Raw genomic sequence first — 22,565 nt, forward strand, 5'->3', positions numbered from 1 at the left:
AGTATTCCTTCTGGTTTCTTATTGTACATTTTTAGCATTGTCATCTGATCTGGGCAGGTGCAATATGGAAATGTAACTGCAGACAAGAATACGGTGACAAAGTTTGGTCTTGGATTTCAGGTTTGATGCTTACTGTCAATAATAAAGAAAACATTTCAAGAAAACAAAAATGTGTATCATGTGATTGTAAGTGCCTTTGAGACACTTTATCTGCATATTTTACAAATGTGTTCAATAATTAAAGTTTGATATACATTTGTTCAAGAACAGTGAAGTTACTTTGTCTTCGGATTTTCCTCTGTAGCTCTTTGAATGACAAATAGTCTGTCTAGTTCTTACAGAAAAATAGTCTTTACCTCATGTAGAAGAAATACCATTTAAATGGTCTGATTTGAAAATTTGTCCTCCAGCTGCACTTTTACAAAATCTTGTGGCTAAAATACTGAAAAATCTCAGACCCTGAAGAGTACATAGACATTTTCCTTAGTCTTACTTTGCAACTGTGGGCAAATTTTTCCTGTTATTCAGAATAACCTTAATTAAGTGGCATCACAAAAAGGTGACATAATTCTTAGATCCATCAGTTACTTTTTTCTGACACAACGGGAGGCAGTTGCTTTTGTCTGGAAATAGTAAGCTTCCAGGCTTTTAAAATTTAGGCTTTGGTTCCCCTCCCACTTTGTACTAGTTGTTATTAGTAGCCAGGGTCATGGAAGGGACTCAAGAAAGGGGCGTTGAATTGAAGCCAGGACTGTAAAAGATCTGCAGCTTGCGGTTCTCCTACAGTGGTAGCCGATTCCTCTGACATAACCTGTTGTACCCATCAGAGAGGAACCAGCGTGACGGATTAAGATCATGTTTTTGATCTCTGGGTGTTAGTCCTTGTCCGTGAGGTGGGAGACAGCAGGCAGTAAGTATGAGTGAAAGCAGCAAAGGGCTATTGAGCAGAACTCATCAAATGCACGTATGTATAGAATCATAGAATCATTAAGGTTGGAAAAGACCTCTAAGATCAAGTCCAACCGTTGACCCAACACCCCCATGCCCACTAAACCATGTCCCTAAGCGCCTCATCTACACGTCTTTTAAATACCTCCAGGGATGGGGACTCAACCACTTCCCTGGGCAGCCTGGTCCAATGTTTAACCACTCTTTCAGTAAAGAAATTTTTCCTCATGTCCAATCTAAACGTCCCCTGCCGCAACTTGAGACCGTTTCCTCTCATCTTATTGCTTGTTCCTTGGGAGAAGAGACTGACACCCACCTCGCTACAACCTCCTTTCAGGTGGTTGTAGAGAGCGATGAGGTCTCCCCTCAGCCTCCTCTTCTCCAGGCTAAACAACCCCATGTACACGCCTATCCACTAGCCTGTCCCCATCCTGCTGCTTTTGAGGTTTAAGAGACAAAGGGACCTGGAAAGCCAGCTCTGCTGGATGAACTTCCTATGGTTCTTCAGAGCAGAAACGCCCTCTGACTGGTCTTCTGTGGTCTGCCAGATGAGCCCTGCTGTGGCTAACCAAACGGGGCTTGTCACAGCAGGCTTCCAGCTCTTTTCTTCTTCCCTACCTCATAGCCCCACACCTGGTCTTTGCTCAATTGCGTTTTCCATCCTTTTAGACACAGATCTATATAAAAGGGATTTTGCAGCGTTGGGCAATTATTCAGAGGCAATCAATGGGAAAACACACTTACCTCCTCGTCTTTTGCATCACCCTCAAATGCTTACATCTCCAAGCAATTTAATGCAGTCTTTCCTATTTATCTGACCTGCTCTTTCATAGTTTGATCCCACTGATTCCATTCGGTGTCGATTCCCCCGTTGCAAACACCCCTGCAGTGTATTCCATACAGAACCTGACACACGGAGTACATTTACAGTGCTTGTGAGTGTCACTTACTGTTTGAGATATATTTTGAAGAGGTACTTCTTCCACAGCACCCATAGGTATTTGCTTCTCTTTATTCTATTTGACTGGAAAAGAATTTGGGTCCATCATCCTGTGTAGGGGCCTCACAGAGTACTTGCGTAATCTTTTTGTCTTCCCTTGTTTCCTTCCACCCGTGTCCCCTCTCTCTTCCCACTGTCTTGTTAATCCTGTTACTGTGTTATGTTTTGTCCTACTTGTCTAGAGTGTTTCAAAGACATGCAGATACACTGTGGGAGCAGTTTTTCCCAAAACTATGCCAGTGGTACAGAAGAGAGCTGGGCACAAACTTCTGTCCTCAACAGGGAGAAACTTCTGGACCTTTGAGGGCAAAATATTATTTAATCTATTTTGGGAGAAGCAAGCATGCTTTTAGGGTGCCGCAGAAACAAACAAGCAGAGGCACTGTGGGAATTCCTGTCAAATATTTATCTGGTAAATTATTAACTGTAGGGAAGAAAAATCACCTTCCAAAGCTTGGTTTTATTCTTAATTTGATAGTTTTGATGAGGCTTTCAGAATTGGTCATTCAGATGCTTGTGAGGCGGATAACAGCTTTCTGTCCAGTGGAATAGTGTTGTACAATTGCAATTATTTTTCAAATTCTCTTTCCCTATGCTCCCCTGTAGAGTTCATCTGTGACCTCATTAACTCGGCACTAAATGGGAGGGATAGTATCCCCTGATGAATCTTAAATTTTAATTTACAGCTGCTGTGTTTGGACGTGTTTTTTAAAAAATGGTTAACTATCAAAATTGAAGTCACCAACTAATTATCTTAGAGCTTCTATTTTGAGCAGAAATGAATTTTCATTTAATATGTTGGAGTAAATTGAGATTTTTCTCAGTCTTTTCTGTTCTCTATTACTGTCTGATGAAGTAGAGAGGCCCAATTAGTGACCCTCTTGTAATTCTGTAGTTAGGTAAAAGAAATATATACTGGGATGGACAATCTCTTTTAAAAGTTACAAAAGCCATCCTAGTAGATGGAGTCAATGTTTGGTCAGAATGTATAGACTCACTGTAGAATTATAATAATGAAAAAAAAAAAATCTCTTTCCAAAGACTGCAAACTTCCCCAAAAGCCAACTCATTTTCCCATTGTTTGTGCCCAGCTGTACGTGCTGTACAAATAGCACACGGGAAGAATTTCATGCATAATACCAAAATATAGAAAGTTGATCCCAAGATTCAGCTAGCCGGGTCACCTTTTGTTTTTGTAATGGCTTTATTGTACTTGCTCGCAGTAACAGCAACAGTACAGGATGATTCTGCATGGAGCCCCTGGTAACACTGAGAGATACACTGTTGGTTTTTTACTCAAACTTCCAAGTAAATATACAAGTTTTCCTCAATAAAATCTGGATTGTATCATCATCTGCCCACATCTAATGCATGCGAAGAGTACGAAGTACTGCAGCTTTACTTTTCTTGTGTTAGAAATGGGCTAAAATAATAGCAAAACCAGATATAATCCCCTGACAATCCTTACGATCAAAGTAGTCTGAAAACTGTAATTGGTATATGAGAGAGAAGAGAAATGGTAACAGCTGTAGTAGAGTAACTGTAAAATGAAGTGGAAGGTGCTGTTGGATTGAGATTTGGAGACAGTGCAGCTTGATTTGGATCGGATCCTACTCTAGTAAATGCATATAGGGGACAGCAGGGCTGCAGAGTTTGTAGAGTGTAGACCACACATCCAGGAAAACCACCCCGCATTATTTATGCACGTGAAACAACCTGCTAATTTTTAGAATTAACTATACCAAAAAACAGCTTCGTATACTATGCTGATAGTGTTCCAGTAATCCTGGAAATTAAGCGTGAGGGAAAGAAAATAACTAGTTGTCAAGCCAACAGGCACTATGTTTTAAATATTGCCCTGTGAAATATCCTTAATTTTGAGGCCCAAAGATGCAAATCTCCCCTCCTATCCAACTGTTGACACGTGGGTGTGTATGTCTGTGGGTGTGTATGTCTGTGGGTGTATGTGTTTTTGCTGGTATGTAGCTATAACAGGTGGTTTGTACTGTTAGATTAAGACACAGCTGTTAAAATATTAGCATTTGTTTTGCAGATAGGTTTTGTTCGCTATTCAGAATAATTTTTATAGTATTAATCCACCAGATTATATTCTCACTTCAGCTTGCATCATATTGTTTATGTACATAGTTGTATTGGATTGGTGTCATGCTCTGTTTCTTTCTGAGCCATATATAGCAGCCCCCCGACTTTTCCATTGTTAGAGAGGCATTATTGTATTACCTGAGTATTCCTTTTGATTTTCAATTTGGACAATAAATATTGGACAGAGTCAAGAAAAGTTTCAATATGTAGCCAAACACATCTGTAAATTCATTTGGCATAACTGGTTTTGGTTTTTTATATAATAGTACATGACAAAGTAACAGTCCTAGTGGATATTGCAAGATCATTCCCTGAAGTATTTAGGTTAGATTCTTTATGGGCTTTCATAGGAGCAAAATTAAGTCATTTAACCTACGCCCAAGGAGAAGTTGATCCTAATGTAACCAGGAAAGACATGAGAGTTTTTGAATGATAACTCCTGCTTTGAAAACACTGTCTGATGTTCAAAGCTCAAACAGTAAATTTATTTATGATGATGACTGAATCTGCCGTTGAATTCTCGTATATAAAACTAGGTGTTTTGGCTAGTACAAGAATTTTGTGAGAGAATTTTGACAGCAGACTGGCTGCCAACGGAGTAGCAAATAGAGCTTCCTGAATTCATTTAGTGTGTTTTTTCTCTTGCAGCCTTCTGCCTACAAAAGGTTATGCTCCTGGGTTTTAACAGCATCAACGCCTGTTCTCTGCCATAGCAAGAATTCTCTGTCTTCTGTGTTGTGGAGCTAATGCTATAAAACTCAAGGGTTTACTTAAACATATCCTTGTAATGTTTTCTGGGTCTGGCTGGGTCCAGGGCAGTTGAACTCTATTTTAGATGGTTATGAACACACCAGCTGTCTTGAGCAGCACAGCTTAGGGTTCAATGTTAACTAGCTGTAAGGTCAGCTTAGCTGTGCCCTGTTCTTCATCCTCCAGTAACATGTCCCTTTTGCACCTCTTGCACTGGCACCAGAGTTTGCCCAAACCTATTGTAAGGTCATTAAGTAGCTAAACCAGTAAAAAACTAAGCTTAGAAAAAAGTGAATTGATCAACCTAGGTGTGTGATACAGGAAAGCTATTTAGATGCTGACACTTAAAGGTCTCAGCATTCAGGATCGTATCCTGACTTTTTACGCTATTAATGGTCCAAATACAGCATGTGTGGCTTTGAGGTTAGTTTCATGGACAGTTTCAATCAATCTTAAACCCAAGTCAGTGCGAAGGAGGCTGGTGGCAGGGGAGAGGGCAGGGGTTGATAAACTTATGCCCTTCGTGAAACTGCACCCTGAAGTGCATTAGATGACAACTGTAATTTGTCCTCATTTCACAGCCATATAGGAGGATGATGACGACAACTGTACAGTTCACATTGACTTTAAGGGAGTCAGCATACTGTAGATTCCCTTGGTTAGTCTGTCAAGAAGCACTTTGGCTTGAATGTCAGAATTCAGAAGACTGTCAGAAGCCTTCTTCTATCCTCATCCCAGTGGAAAACATGGAGGTTCATGTAGTCTGCATCGGCTTGTGATACTAAGCTCTCTTAGATACTCTGCTACATCAGCTGTGTAAAAAAAACCACAGTTAGCGAAGTCACGCATGAAATAGTAGAAGTCATCAAGCCTTTGAGAAATAAAAGTGAATTCTCTTCAATAGGAATATTCAGCGTTACTTTCATTGTATTTGAGAAATCCAACTTGTCTTATTTTATTCTGCAGGGTATTAATGTTGTTTATTATGTGGCAGACACTGTCATTCTCTATGTTGATGGCAGTAAAAATGAAAAGGTGATGTGAATCTGGTTGGTGATTTTGAATCTTGGCTATGTCCTTATCTGTATTTCCCTCATGTTTCCGATTTTTAGAAATTCCCTTTTTATGAGCTGTGAAGAACTTGATCTGGCTACCGACTCCATTGTGTGCTCTCAAGTTAGTGTCAAGTCTTCTAACAAATCTTCATACCAAATGCCTTTCCTCCTTCACTCAGCAAGATAAATTTTTGAGCACCGTGCCAACAGTGAATTGTTTATACTCTTCACTCCCGTTATCCTTCAAGGAGACAGACCTCCCTTACCTGGCAGAAACAGTCCATGAGTCCCTGACATGCCGATCAGCCTGTGGTGGCAGGGTTGAGGGAAAGAAAAGGTTGTTATCGCTAACGCTCCACTTCTCGTAATGGGTATCTTTCTCCTTCCCACAGTGACAACAGCACTGGAGCATTTATTTGGCAGGCATCAAAGCAGTGATCACACTCAGTTTGTACTTGCAAGGTCGTCTTTGCAACTGCAGGAGATAGAAATGTGTCATTTAAATGAAAAATATTATTTTGTCAAGACTTACAGCTCCTGCCCAATAGTCTCTTGCTTGTCCAGGCAAGTGTGCTTTATAGTGTCTTAACTTAATAGTATCTAAAATACGGTCCAGAGGACTATGTATTTATTTCTCTGTGATACTTTGGAATTCTCCCAAGCCCATCACAGCAGGCATATGGAGAGGAAGGAGGAAGTCCAAGCAGTCTCAACTGTCTTATAAAAACTAACATTTCTTGCAAATGGAAATTGTTAGCAGGACCACCCATCTGCATTCATCGGTTCCTAAAACATAAAGATCACATTTAGGAAAAGTGCAAATTGACAGATGGATGCCATCTTTTCAGTGTCTTCCAAAGGAACTTCTGAATTTAAAATGAAGCAGGAGACCTCTTTAAAGAAGAAGAGCAGATGGCTCTGCTTTTTAGTCATATAGACAGAGATTAATGTCATTTGCTGTCTTTTAACTGCTTTCATCTTTATCCTACTTTTTTTTCTGCAGTTGAGAAATTAACCTCAGCTGTCTGTTTACAGACCAGAATGTTTAGGATGGTTTGCACGATTGCTGCCCTTTCACAAGTAAGACAGGTAAAATAATTGGTCTTAGGTTTTAAAGTGAATAGCAGGGTGATTGTCTGGTTCAACCTACAGCATGAGAAAAATATCATTTAAAACCACACTAATTACTTGACATTTTTATTGTTGGAATTACTTAATAGCTATTTAAACATGGGCATATATTTTTAGTACTAAGGTAAAACAATCTGAAATTTTTTACTTCTCAGTCCCTAAAGTAGTACAGTGTCAATCTAATCCTCATTGCAACCATAATTTTTCCAGCTAACATCAAATTATGAGACATGGGATATCGGAAGGCAGTGGGTTATGTGGTTCATAAGGGTTCATACATACAATGTGAGAATAGCTTTTTTCCATACTGAAGAGGAAAGCTTAACAGGCGGCCAGAATTGTGACCCCATTTGGCTTTTCATACATGCATTGCTGTGCAAAGCTAAAAATAATTACCAAAAAAAAGTATACCTAAGTTGTTCCAGACAAGGAAGTCAATGATGAGGTAAACTTTGAATGTACATCGTGCTAAGTATTCTACACTAAATTTGTCTTGGCACTGTGCATTAAAAGCAGGCTTGGGCAAATTAGCCTATTGCCTTTTGAAAACAGAATAAAGTGTCTGTGCAATAAAGCTGCACTTCCATAGTCACATTAAGTTGAGCAAGTGTGGATTGGTTCCAGAAGAAATGGACTTACTCTTACACACGTGAGTCTGTTTCTGGCCCTTTCTGCAACCATTACTTACGTAGCCATGTGGCACTATCTAGCTGAAGGCCAAACTGAGTGGAAAAAAAGTAGCTTTCTGTTAGATTTGGCTATGGTTTTTTGAAGGAGTTAGTGCCCCAGATCAGTGCTCTTTGCAAATCACCAGCTCTGCTCTGCCTGTGTGAGCACTCCCTAATCTTCTTTAGGAAACACCAGCTAGGTTAAGGTAGGACTCTCAAGTACAGCCTCATTTGAAGTTAGCATCAGCAGTTTAAGTACTACAGCAGTTGTTCAGCTCAGGATATTAACGTACAGCAAATATTTTCAGGTTAAGTTTGTGTACCAGCATGACTGTGGGATATAGGCTCCAGCAACCCTAGCAGGATTCAGAGGAGCGTGCAGGTCAGAGCCATCGGAGAACAAACTTCCACTGTCTCAAGAAGACCAGTTCTGCTTGTAATGGTCTCTAGAGAGCATTCACATGAACTGCTCTGCTGTCAGATCTGAGTGAGCTGTTCAATCAGAGAAGACATGTAGTTATCAAAAGCAAGAGGCAGTAACACATTTGGCCTAACTAACAGTTGTCTGAAGAGTTAAATCTAGCTGCAGCTTCTGCGGTTCTCCTTGGGAGGTAGCCTGGAAAGCATTATTGCCCATGGACCTTGAGATACAATTCAAGATTTTTTCCTAATGAACAGCAAGCTAAATTCAAACGTAGGGCAACACAGGACAGAAAGCGCTGATCGTGTGGCTGGCCTGAGACAGGATATGCCCTGAGGCAGTTGCTTCCATCAGAGAATTGCAACAGTAATTGATAGTCATAGCATCACTCTTTTCCCATGAGCCTGAGGGAAGAAAACTTCCCTCCTTCCGTCTATGAGTTTATGAGAATGCTTCCTGTTCAGTTTTCTGTTAAAAGAGAGGAATATGTAAACAAACAGAATAGTGAAAGATGACCAAAATCGTTTTGTTTAAATCTTGCAATAATGTCACTTCCCAAAAAACAGCCAGCTAAAGGGCTACTGCTGTGTAAAATGAAAGGTAGAATTTGGTTTATTATCTCTCAGTAATATGAGAAGTCTGAAACTGTAATGCAGTTCCACAGTGTATTTATAGTTAGAGTTATTGCTCTTGCTTTGTCACCAAAATGAGAATTTGTTTAAAAAATTATTGGGGGGGGGGGGGGAAATCTACACATATCATTCCGGCTCTCCTTTGTCTTTCATCCCCTCCTGAAAAAAAACCAAACCCAAAAGAAAACCCAAGGCAAGCAGGAAATTTCTACTCTCTGTTAGAGCATGGCCATTAAAACATTTTCAGCAGACAGGAATTGTAGGGAGGGAAGGAGCTGGGGCCACACTGCTGGGAATCAGGAAGTTTCTTAAAGCAACTTTGCTACCAGCAAATAAAATTCTGGGGAAGAGGGAAAGAAGAGATGGGTACGGTTGTACTGCAAGTTGGACTGCTCTGAGGGAAGCAGTGATACATGATTGTGGCATGTTATTTGATACACAGCACCTGCATGGCAAAGCAAAGGAGGGATGGGAGTGTTCTGTCTCAACCTGAAGAAAGTCGAGTTCATAATGCTGCTGTTATCACTGGGTTTGAAGGAATTTGCATGGTCATAAAGATTGTTCTGAGAGGTCAAAGACCAGTGGGTGTAGAACGGTAGATATATTATACGGTTATGTGATCTGGCGTATTTTAAATACTTAAGTATCTTCAGGAGCTAAGAAGTGTTTATCTCTTCTTAAACATTTATCTCTTTCCTTTCTTGGATTTCCCAGGACTTGGCCTGAATTATTGAAATCCGTTTGGCGATCACGTCTTCTCTTGTCCTTGTCCTCTTCCTTTTTCCTCTGTATGTTGAGTTGTTCAACAGGCATTCTTCAAAAGCATGTCCCATTTAAACAGAGAGCCTTTTGTTAGGCACCGAAGTGGAATAGGGCTAAATGTCATAACTTGCACTGCATCCTGGGGCAAGAGCATAAAAAAGAGTCTCTTAATCTCCCTGGCTTTCTTTTTAATAGTGAACAACATAATCAGTAGATGGAAGTGACTTTTCATCTTAGGAGCTGCAACGGGGTAAGATAATTTTAGAGATAGGGTGCTTACAGACTGAGCTGCTTACAGGCACAAATGCTGCTGTTACTGGTTGAAAGCAAGTCAGTCTCTTTTTCTGCATTACGAGGAGTGGTTGTAGGGTTTTTTCTTCTTCTGTTGTCTAGCTTAGCCTCTTCATGATTTTAAAATAAACTGATTTGATCTAATTCATAAAAGAGTTTTTGTCTGCTTGCAGTTGCTATTTTGAGAGACAGTACGGTGTAAGAGAGGCCTGGAGTTGCTGAGAAATGGAACAGCCAGTACTAGGGGAGCAGTCCTATTAAATTACCCCTACTTAAGTGTATTTCTTCAGTGTTGTTGGGGTTGAGTATATCTGTACTGTGTTTTGAGGAGTATACCAAGGCCATGCTCAAAACCAGACTTGTTTTCTGTGGCTCTAAAGAACCCTAAGTGCAGCTAATGTGCCCTCGGGGGGACTTTGTCAGGGAAGATTCAGTTACGCTAGTGTTACCTCAGATGTTTCAGCGTCTTCAACCCAGCCTCCAGCTGCCATGCCAGAAGGGAGTGAGGGTCTCTGAATAGACCCTGCATCAGATCCGTCAGGCCAAAGAGAGGACAGATCTTGTGCCTGATCGTCCAGGCCCACGTGGATGTCTTGGAAAATAAATGGCATCTTAGATAGCAGGAGAAGCTGGTGTTTAGGCAGCTGTCTTGCATCCTGCGTGTTTGAGCACCCTGTAACTTAGCCCTCGGGCTGCTGAGGGGGACAGACGGGGAACATGCTGCTCTTACTGAGAGTGCTCTTTCAGACCCTGGAGCCATTGCCAAAGAGCACCACTGCATCCCCATTTTTGGACGTTTCCTGTCTCAGTTCCAATATTCCCTCGGACACCATTGCCCAGTGTCCTTTGGAGTTGGCCGAAAGCCATTACAACAGCCACCTGGCCGTAGTAGGATCAACAGGATAGAAGGAAATACTGGTACCTTTCTGTTCCCTTGAACAGAAAGGTTTTGTTACTTTTTGTAGCTTTGCTACTTTTCCTTTGCTTTGCAATAGCCACGATCTGGAGGTCTGTTTGCACAGTTTTCGTAGGTTTACACCTTGAGATAGTCTGAGATCTTCCTAAATGGTACAGCTTTCTGCAAATCAACCCAAACCAAACAGATCTTTTAATGAGAATGAAGGAGCAGGAAAAGAGAAATTTCTGAAACATCTTTTCTTAACGGAAGGCGTATCAGAGGAGAGTAGTAGAGCATTTGTCAGGGGAACTTAAAATATAAGTATGGGTACGTGCAAAACTGCACTGGCAGGAGGCAAGACTTGGGGGGGGCAGGCATTAAGCCAGTAGCCCTTTTTCATAAAGATATAACTTCATTTTCTTATTTTCAAGGTTCTTTGAAAAGAAGGAAAGTTAAACACTTCCCAAAATGAAAGTGGAGTTTTCTTTTTATTTTCCCTTTCCATTAAATAAAGGAAGACTATTATCTTAAGCTTTTCTGGTCATGTCAGGTGTCATAACAACCTAGAATCAATTTCTTGGATCCTTGTTGTCAAACAACAGCTTTAACTGTGTTATAGGCAATAACTATTTAAAAATAAAACCATATATGCATCTGAAGTAAATGTCCAGCCAAATAGAAAGTGTTCCTTGAGTAACAATGAGCTTGTAAATGTAAATACTTTCCAACTGTTGCTTCCTTTCTCCTTGTCAATAGCTCTGAAGGCTTATACTGCTCTTCATACAAGCTATTGCCAAATTGCATGGCTCTCTTGTCATGTGACGACATTTTCAGAAATGCATAGCACTGAAGAGAATTTAATCAGCTTGGTAAATAATAATTATGTTAAAAAAAAATCAGTAAGGTCACAGCATGGTTGCATCTTGTATTCCAAAAATTAACATTTTGCAGAGCGAAGGAGTCATATAGGAAGAATTGGAAGAGTAAGGAGACGATAAGGAAGAACTGAAACGTGAAACTTTTCCTCATCGTTTCTAGTAATTGTCATTTATATTGCCACAGAAGATGACCTATTTTTTGTTGTTGGGTCTGTTCTGTTCTATAGGTTGGAAAAAGAAAATGTTGAATTGTTTTAAAGTATTTCTCAGGAAATTGCTGTTTGAAAATGTAATCTTTCTACAGCCTACTCTTCAGCTTCAGCTATAATAAGATTTAGGTTTTGTATATATATATATAGCAGGTTAATTTGTGCTTCTGCAATTGCACCACAAATTCTGAAGATTAGAGTTCTTGCCCTATAATCCTGCTAGGCTGTGGAGAAGAGGAAACTGGTATCAAGATAATGGACTTTTTATAAAAATCTGTCTAGAACAGAGCTCATGTTAGCATTGCCATTGATCAAGCAACTGTCACCTTTTCCCATCAAGCTATGATGTGAAATGTAAGTCAAGGAAAAGAAGTGGCGTACTAAAATGCCACTGCTGTTTCTCCGGTCTGGAGGTAGCAGAGTAATTCAACATCCCCACGCTGTTTTGTTTTATTCTAGAGTTGTAAGTCCTAATGTATTTTGATATGCTGTAGTTCCAGTCCTAAGAGACTACAATTGATCTTATATTAATATCTGAAGATAAGGTGAGGCTTTGTATAGTGGTAGGTGCCACACAAACTCAGAATAAGATATTGATTGACTCCTGGAGAGTTTTAAAGACAAGCCATAACAAGCAAGAGCAAAATGAACTCACGTAAGAAGATAACATGGATTATCAATGTGTACCAGTTTTTATTAAGACATAAATCCCTGTCCTACTTTTTTTCCTTCTTTTTCGTCTTCAGAAATACTTGAGAACAGCTGTATGTTGGCTAATTGTGGTAGATTTTCTCTGGGTGCTTCCAAGGAGCGTTGCTATCACCGTTACTTAAACCTGTTGTAAGACAACACAGTAGCACAAGACACCAGTTATTTTTTCTGACTAGTTTTTTTCAGGCTTTGATTTCACAGTGCTTTCTGATGGTTAGTTGAGAAACGACATACTTAATGTGACTTCACTGTGATTACAGCCCTGTTCTGGAAGCTAGAAAGTTCTATGTTTGTATACGAATTTATATAACAGTGGTAGCACGCACGTTGGGACTGTTTTCTGTCCACAGATATACTCTGATGATAGAACTGAGATTTTAACAGATGGGTTCTCTTCAGTTGGACAAGATGCTGTGGGAAGAACGCAATGGAAAATGTCCTGTGTTTGCATTTGGTAGAAAGATACGAAGAACACTGCCCTGCGGAAGAAATTCAAGAAATAGAGAGATTATTTGCAAATATTATGTTGTGATCTGAAAATAATACTTGAAAGATCACAGTATGCTATATTTCTGTACTGTCAAGGAATCTTGCATTATCCAACATTCCTCAGATTGTAATCTCATCAACCGAACGCAAGTTTTTCATATTATCCTACTAAATAAGCAGCTAGCAGTTCATGATGTATCTGTCAGTAACACAAGCACTAAAAGGAATCAAGTTTATATGACTGTTATTGGAGAGTGTGAAGCTAAGCCTGAATCCTCGAAGGTGTTTAGCTGTCTAATTCCCATTGATTTTCATGCAAATAGAGTACATAAATGTCCCTTGTGAATCTCTGTCATTGTCCCCAGGCTTCTTGATTGCCTGTCTTCCTAAAATACTTAAGTGCTGTATTATGATGATCACTTCTTCCAGCAGACAAAGTTCAGAAAAAGAAGGTCGTGGTTATGGTTGTGAAAGCCCTAACATCTCATGAGACAAATTATAGCTTACTGCTGAAGCGTTTTACAATACTGTTTGTAGCTATTGAAATCTCCTTTTTCTTTTCTAGCCGTTTCATCCAATGGTGAATTTGGAATGCTCCAGAGATTTTCGACCATTTCTGTGTGCCCTCTATGCTCCTGTGTGCATGGAGTACGGCCGTGTCACTCTCCCTTGTCGCAGACTCTGTCAAAGAGCATACAGTGAGTGCTCCAAACTCATGGAGATGTTTGGGGTCTCTTGGCCTGAAGATATGGAGTGCACCAGGTGAGCAAATCTGTTTTTTTTCAGAATCCCAGGATAAAATTTTGGTATGATCTAGGATGTTTTGTGATCTGAAACAGACATTTTAAATGTGTTCCATTACAAGTGCCCTTATTTTCCCTTCCATTTGTGTAACAGCCTGTTTCCTGGGGTGGAAACTGAGTTCATATTTCTATCATCTGCCCAAGAGATAAGTTGAAAATTTCTGTGGCTGATTACTGTAAACTGCACATGCATGTTCTTAAACGAATGAATATACCCGTCTATTTTTCTTCTTTGTCATTTATGCTGACCTGGTTTTGTCTGCTATACCGAAGTTTAATAGGTGACACTGCTATAATTTCTCTGGGAGTTAGGCAAAATTACATACGCTGGAGATTAATAGTCTCTTTTTCTGAAGAGGGAGCTGGCTGTTTTTGATGAGCGTATAAAATCTCAAAGCTCTGTTTTCAGAGCATCTACCTCTTGTTGAGCTTGTGTGCAAACAGATGTTTTCAGCTTTATATTTCACAAATAACTTTGTAGAAAAGTATTCGATGATGTTCCAATCAATTTGAAACAGAATATACATGAAATTGAAAACAATATCTTTATGCTTTATTTTTTTTATAAGTGACTCCAACAGCTAATAAAATACAGGAGCACAAACAGGAAGAAATAGTCTCTCTTACAGTTGCATTGGAGAGAATGAGAAACAATTAAAACTTTTAGCAAAAGAATTAAGTCAGAGGATGCTTCTAGGTCCTGATAATCTGGATCAAAGATCGCTCTAACTCCATACTCCGAACAGATGTCTGGGCCCTTTAGGTCCTCCCATCTCCTCAGTAAGGCCCAGATAGTGAAATTTCAAAACCAGAGCTAAAACTACTAAAACTTTGCTGGTGCTTTGTTAGTGCCATTGTGCCTGAACGTGAACTGTGGCAGAGGAACAGGCATACTTAGCTTATGCTGCGCTTGCTGAGGCAATAACATCTAGCAGAGGGAAGAAGCGGACAGCTATGCGTGGAATCCCTCCAGTCTCTCCTTCAAAACCTCAGACTTCATCTCCAGCAGCCCTTAGCCTCCAGTCAGAGCTTTACTTAATTACAGAAATATCTTCATCATAATTTCAATTTATTAATGCTAGTAGCAGTACTAGGTTGGATTTTTGGTCTAACTAGCTCACCGCCCTGTCTGATAGCAGCTGGTACAGTTGCTTAGGGAAAGGTTTTAGAATGTTCTATAAAATCATGCTTCCTTGGGCACATAGTCTCAGTTTACAGTAAGCCTAAATTTATAGACTTCCTGAGATGGATTTTGTATCCTCACCTTTATGCTTAAAGCCCCAGTGGGCCCCTTGTCCATTTATTTCTCTGGTTTATTTTTAAACATATTTTATAGTTTAAACATCCACTGCATTCTGGGACAATGAGTTCCAGAGTTTGTTTAAACATAGGGTAGTATTTCATGGATTACCCAGTATTTGGATTGTCTTTGTTTTTGCTCCAGTTAATGTGTCTAAAGTCAGACATATAAATAAGGTTACTAGTCTTTGCAAAGTATGTGTATATTTCTTGTAAGTAATTCTTTTCTTACTTTTTAGATTCCCAGATTGTGATGAGCCATATCCTCGTCTCGTTGACCTCAATTTAGCTGGCGAGCCCACAGAAGAGGCCCCAATGGCAGTACAGAGGGATTATGGTTTTTGGTGTCCTCGGGAGTTGAAAATAGACCCTGATCTGGGTTACTCTTTCCTGAGCGTACGGGACTGTTCCCCTCCTTGCCCAAATATGTACTTTCGGCGTGAAGAGCTCTCCTTTGCTCGCTACTTCATCGGAGTGATCTCCATCGTCTGCCTTTCTGCCACCTTGTTTACTTTTTTAACTTTTCTGATCGATGTCACAAGATTTCGCTATCCAGAAAGACCGATAATATTTTATGCTGTCTGTTACATGATGGTGTCATTAATTTTCTTCATTGGCTTTCTGCTTGAAGACCGAGTAGCGTGTAACGCGTCTAGCCCTGCCCAGTACAAGGCTTCCACAGTGACACAGGGCTCTCACAACAAAGCTTGCACCATGCTTTTCATGGTGCTCTATTTCTTTACCATGGCTGGCAGTGTTTGGTGGGTCATTCTTACCATCACGTGGTTCTTGGCAGCTGTGCCAAAATGGGGCAGTGAAGCAATCGAGAAGAAAGCATTGCTCTTCCACGCCAGTGCCTGGGGCATTCCAGGAACTCTAACCATCATCCTCTTAGCAATGAATAAAATTGAAGGTGACAATATTAGCGGCGTATGTTTTGTTGGCCTCTATGATGTGGATGCATTAAGATACTTTGTACTTGCACCTCTCTGCCTGTATGTTGTTGTTGGAGTTTCCCTTCTGCTAGCTGGCATTATCTCTCTCAATCGGGTTCGCATTGAAATCCCATTAGAGAAAGAGAACCAGGACAAACTAGTGAAGTTCATGATCCGGATTGGCGTGTTCAGTGTTCTGTACCTCGTGCCACTGTTGGTTGTAATTGGCTGCTATTTCTATGAGCAGGCTTATCGAGGTGTGTGGGAGACGACGTGGATTCAAGAACGCTGCAGAGAATATCACATCCCGTGTCCCTATCAGGTGAGGAAACCAATATGACATACTCAGGAGTACAGAAAATGAATGATGAGGGGATATGTTAAGACTTGTCATCCCTAACTGAAAGTGCTGCTATTCCTACAAGGGAAGGTTCTTGCCATACTCAAATTATTTGGATAATGCATTAGGCCTTCTGGAAGGCTAGGTATTACTGGAAAATTGGAGGCTTGCATCAGCTGCTTGGTGTTTTTTTGTGGAGGTTCTGGGCTGTATGGGACCTATACAGGGTATGAAGATGCTATTTTAAACCAACTTCAAGAACAGGACTTAGTGAGTTTATTCTTGGCCGTTAGAGACGTGTTAGAAGTTTTGCTGTGAAGGAATTTTGGCATTTAAACTGAGTTGTCATCAGCCTGATTACTGCTTTTCCTAGTTTTTGTTGTTCATCTGTAACATTTTGTTGCTTTGATTAGCCTGGAGGTTTTGTGCTCATTTTAGAGCAGTCTATGCATGTGTCAGAAACGTCTGTATAAAATCTTACTTGAAGTGTCTTCTGAAGAAAGCCAGAGCTTACAGCTCATCAGTTCTGTTTTTTCCAAGAAAATTACACTTACCTGCTTAATTAGTTTAACTGAGTTATCACAGGAGCAGAAGCCTCTAAGAGCACTAGATATCAAACTGTCCACTGTTTACTTCAGTATTATGCTGGTGCAGTTGCAAAGAAAGTATTCTAAGTATTAATTACTTGAAGGCTACTTTCCTTTTTGAGCCAGTGGCAAACTGTTTTTGGAATGATATTGCATAGGTATTTTCTGCAACTTATTTGAAAGCAACTTTATTTCGAGAAGGTTGTACAGCAAACATCTATTATATAGCTGCACACACAGGGGTATAAAAAAACGTTAGTTAAAACACCAGCTGGATTATCAAAGCTCACATTAATGCAATAAAATATCACTTAAAGGTTTGGCTTAGTCTATATAGCTTGATAATAATCCTTTTATTACCTTTTAACCCTTTTTATTGTTTTCTCTGTTAGATTTTATTGGAGTGTGAGGCTCTTCCCTCCCATCCAATGTGTGACCAGTTTTATGGCAGGAAATATCTGTCAGTGGGTGTGTTCAGTTTCATTTGCTTGATTGAGTCTTCTCTGCTGCAGTTTTTAATACGTTAAACTGACTGATGCTTAAAAAGAAAGAAAAAGAGGGACATGGGGTTTTCTCTCAGTTAATTTCAAATACCCACCGTATGCCAATCTAAGATTTGTATAAGAACCTATAAAATTAAAAGGATATTGCTTTCTCAGAATGTTGAACAAAAACTATTTTAAACCTTGAAACTTCTGATGTCTAAGGGCTAAAATCCTGGTTAGTGGAATAATGAAAACATGTAGTAAAATGCTACTCAGATCTCTGGAAAACCGTTAACATAATGGCTCAGCAGGAGTCAAAAGAACCGTAATGGTTTCATTCACGTCAAATCGGGTTGAAGGACCCATAGACCCTAGGGAGTATTAGAAGGGTTTTTCTTCTAACCCATCCAATTTTTTTTCTTAAACTAAACATGCTTTCCTAATTTAACTATCCAGACTTATAACTGAAACAGATTTCCAAAGCTGTGGGGAAAAATAATTTTATCCTTAGATCATGCTAGTAAAATTTATTGTTAAATTAGGGGAAAATTTAAAGCTTTGTGGAGAGTATCACTCACTTGCCAAATAAGACCATATTTTTTCTAAGCCTGGATGTTATTTAACTTAACTTCAAATATTTGAACATCAGTGTCTGGGGTTAGGCTATCCTAAATTGAGAGCTGTAGTTGATTCCACAGTGGACATAAGTTTTATGTGCAAAACTTGCACAGGGTTGTGGTAGTTGGAATTTGCTGCTTGCGTAGGCACACTTTTTCCAACACCAGCAAATCTGAGGTTAGAAATTCATTAGTCCGTTCAACCGTTACATCATCTTTGCCATCAGAGGATGATGCCACAGTAACTCATTCTGGAAAATTGCTAATGGGGGAGTTCGGGTACGCAGCTGCCACAGGCATGCCTCCCTCCTGTGTGACTGCTTCATGCAGGAGATACTGTGGGGTTAATAATTTGCTGCAGATTCTCCTGGCTGCTGCTAAACTGAAGAGGGCCTCGGCAGCTGGTGTTCAAATGAAACATAGACCTGTTTCTTTGACTACCTAAAGGGCTAAATACTCCCAAAATGGAGGAAGCAACAAGATGCCTTTATGCTTCGATCTTGATTTCTGGCTACCTGGATGTTTCCTGGGTTGACCTGGCTACGTATTATTACGGTTATTTGTCAGATCCGGGAGGCATCTGTTGCTTTCCTTGTGAAATAAAAACTTTTTTTGCCACAAAGACAGGAAATCAATATCCCAGTATCCCTTTGAGGAGTAAGCGCAGGGCAAAAAGGAGCGCATGTTACCTTACCTTGCCCGCAGTCTCTTCGGCGCTCCAAGTTTCTGGGAGAGACTAGGAAGGAGGGGAAGGGTTTGTAAAAGCTGTCAGCAGCTCTCTCCCCACGAGCACATCCCGGTCCTCAGTTTTCTGTAGCATCATGGGCTGCTGCAGTTCAGGCAGTAGCTTTAATCTGTTGCCTGGGCAGCAACAGCAGGTAAAACAGGCGGCAGTGGTCCCTGTCGTACCATGGCTGTGAGGGCTCAGATGAGCCGTCAAAAGTTGAGTGGAGTGAATATTGTTTCCTTGAGTCTCCTTTAGTGAGGAAAAAACAACTACTACGTTGAGAGGTGAGGTTTATTTACAGTATATACAATGTATCTGAGTAAGAAATTTAGTTGCACTTTCCCCACTATAGGGGAAGTGCATTGTTTTTGTGGCTGTCAACTTCAACAGGCAACTCGGGGAGCTGCGTTTTGTATCAACCTGGCCAAATCTCTTAATTTAGTTAAAAATATCAAGGTTGTATATTAGAGCATCCTTCTTTCAATATGAATAATGGCAAATTGACTAAGGTGTTACCACAAATAATTATTTTTGTTGTTTCTGATGCTAGGACTATTCACAGTAATTGCAGTGATGTAATCTTTCCAGTCAGTGTGACTTCTCTGTGAAATATCTACTCACAGCAGCCTAAAAATGTCTTAACCCATCCACCTCCGTTTTCACCGAGGTCAGGACATTTTTCTTTTTCTGGAGGGGGGAACAATGCCTTTGTAATCTCCTTTCAGCGCAGTAATATTGAAATGAGGAGCTGAATTTTATGTTGGTATCCCACTTTTTACTCGTTGCCTTAAAAAATGAATTCATGCTTGGCCTCAAAAAAATGAATTAATGTTTTTGTGCAAGAGGAGTTCATGCAGTGGAAAATGAAATTAATTTTCACTAGCTATAGAACTGGTACCCCCATCATAAACAAAGCATTTTAACTGGGCTGTGTGCATTACATGTTCTTCATATATAATCTTTTTTATGAGAGTATAGCGCAATTTTACATCAAGATGAAATGCAGAAATGAAGGGAAAAAAGCAGGGAAGTGTGACACAATCCAATCATAAATCCATCTAGTCATCTCTTTTGCTACGGTTGAAATACACGCTTTGCTGCTCCTCCTTCTGCTTCTGTTTGTAACAGTGGTGGTTCTACCAATATCATATCGTTGTTCAGAGGGCAGAGCCTTGGAACAGAGAGTTGGATTTTTGTAACGTTGGGCTCAAGGAGGGACATTTGGGGAGATAAGATTCTGCATGCTCCTATTGCTGTTCAGTGTGGCTGTCGTCATCATCACAGAATCATAGAATAGTTTGGGTGTCTCTAATAATTTTACTATTCTTAACAAGTTCTTAGTACTGGCTTGGCTTTTTAGTCTGCAGCCCTGACCCAGTGGTTAGCTTTCAAAGTTTGCCTCTTTCCTCTCTTACTTTGCAATTTCTGCCTTGTATGTTGATGGAGCGTGCCATGCTGTGGGAACTAATTCAGATGAACTGGTGGACTGGGATAAAATTTTGGCCAGTCACTTTACAGAAGCACAGAATTGCTCAGGTTGAAGGGTCCTCTGGAAATCATCCAGTCCAACCACCCTGCTCAAGCAGGGTCAGCCCAGGACCGTGTCCAGTCGGGTTTTGAATTCCTGTTGCCATAAAAGCTCTAAGTTCCTTTCTATCAGACGTCTAACCTCAGATATGTCTGATGTAAGGTAAAAAGCAGGGTAAAAGCAAAAAAAAAAAAAACAGTTTGAAGTGCATTTAGCTGCTGTTACATATTCTTGTCCTCCAGGCACCACAGTGTTCTGTTCTTTACAAGGAGAGCGTCAGAGTTTTGTTCCTCTTGGAAATTACAAAGGCAATCAAACTGGGACAGAGTGACCTGCCCCAATCTATGAAAATATGTCTCAAAATTTGGGTTAATTTGGCTACAAAGTGAAATAGATACTCAGCAAAGTCTGTCTCCAAAGCTGGTTGTAATGTACGTTTCTCTTATAAGAAGTGGGCGTTCAAATGGTCAATACAGCTTTCCTAGCCCAGAGAAAAGGAGAGGGCTGCATCAAGCCAGAAACATTCAAAGGTGGAAGAAAGTGGTAATTGTCGTCTTCCCAAGATAAGGAAATGTGTCTGCTTTCCTGGGATGGCAGAGTACGGAGTTAAAAGCTTTTACCTCTTTTTTTTTTAAGTCCCATAATTGAACTGTGTAAGGTAGTTTAGGCCTGGAAACGTTTATTGGGCTGAACCACAAAATTAGATTTTCTGCAAAGTAAAGAAAGACCTGAGTTAAGATTCATTTCTCTTAAATCCAAATGTAAATAGACTCTCCACAGTTTTCACGAATGCCTCAGGGCTAGGCTAGGCTAGGCACCGTGCTGATGGGAGAGACATCTAATTTAGGTATTAAAGAGAAAAAAAAAAAACCAACAAAAAAAACCCCAAACTGTTCCAAAGACATTTGCTACCCTAGTGGGAGTCCTTGGGAAATGCTCTAAGCAGCATGAGTTATCTTTGCTTGTGATCTGATAGTCATCATTTCCCCACTGATGTGGCTTCACCAGATTAAAAGACCTTAGTGCTAACTTGCTAAGAGTGAAGGTGGTGCTCCTCGCTTATCTTTTCGATGTTATTTAGAGGAATGGAAGCAGATGTGGGTAGCACGTTTGATTTCCTGTTTACAGCCAATCTAACCAACGAATGGCACTGGGCCTGTGCAGTGTTTACTTCCCTGTATCATCTAGTTCTTTAGCTTTGGGGCTTGACCTCATATAAACCAGTGGAATTGCAGAGATAAAATAATGGGCATATGTTAGAATGAAAACAATGTGAAAATCAAGAACAGCATTCATTTATCTAATTTCGGATGTCTCCATCTGAGCCAGGCACCCTAGCCTCCTTTTCTAGCTGAAGCAGAGAAACGGGCGTTTTTATAGTGATTCATTGGACGCTCAGATGAATCGTACCCTGACTTAATTTATTGTCTGTTTGAAGGGGGTCACATTTGCTTTTATTGGATATATTTATGTTAGGATTTTTGCTGCAAAATTCTGGGGAGGTTTTTTGGGGGGAAGGGGGAGAAGAGGCTGGGGGGTTTTTTTGCAATCTCTCCCCTTCAAAATCGGGATATGCCTCAACACCCCTTAAGCACGCTTTCTATATCCTGACCAGTCTTGATTTGAGTAACAGTCATTCCAGAAAGAAAACTTGGTAACATGGTTTTTGCTCATTTTCGAAGAAAGGACATAAGTAAGCACCTAAGACTGCAGTACCTGGAAGGACATGGCCTTGCATTTGGGAATCCCAGGGACAGATCATAGAATCATAGAATCATTAAGGTTGGAAGAGACCTCTAAGATCATCGAGTCCAACCGTCAAATTGATAAGATAATTTTGCTTTGCTAAGCATTGTATAAGCATGCTTCAACTACTGATGGAGAAGACTTTTTCTGCAAGAACAATAAGCATGACAACTATTTCTGCAAGTGTCATTTTAACCAACCAAGTTCTTGAAGCAGTTACTATGCCGATCTCTTTAAATCTTTTTCTATTTTCCTTCTGATCTTTGCTTTAAAAAATTGAAACCGCCTTGGTATTTTTAAAGACTTAACTATTAAGAGCAATGCTGTAAGATGGTGTGATACCAAATGTCACTTCTGTCAGCAGCAAAAACAGACAGTCAGTCCAGCCAATTTTTTTTTCCTCTCCGCTCTACCTATTTCACTCCAAGACGAGGCCCCAGTCTTGCTGTGTAACAATGTCAGATGGGTTTTTACTGAAGATGGGAGTTCTCACCCACTCACTTCTGTTCATTGCTGGTGTCGGATAGAGAAGAGAGGATTAATTGTGGTTGC

General features: G+C 40.2%; 1 protein-coding gene across 1 annotated transcript in view; it reads left to right on the forward strand.

The window, feature by feature from the left end:
* Positions 1–22,565, forward strand: part of FZD3 (frizzled class receptor 3) — a 60,697-nt gene that overhangs the window by 17,700 nt on the left and 20,432 nt on the right. Inside the window, exons 3-4 of the mRNA XM_076332538.1 lie at positions 13,512–13,708; positions 15,288–16,305. Of these exons, the coding sequence (XP_076188653.1) occupies positions 13,512–13,708; positions 15,288–16,305 (1,215 nt within the window). The remainder of the gene's footprint in view (positions 1–13,511; positions 13,709–15,287; positions 16,306–22,565) is intronic.

Source organism: Aptenodytes patagonicus, chromosome 3 (assembly GCF_965638725.1).
Source record: "Aptenodytes patagonicus chromosome 3, bAptPat1.pri.cur, whole genome shotgun sequence".
Classification (NCBI taxonomy): Eukaryota; Metazoa; Chordata; class Aves; order Sphenisciformes; family Spheniscidae; genus Aptenodytes; species Aptenodytes patagonicus.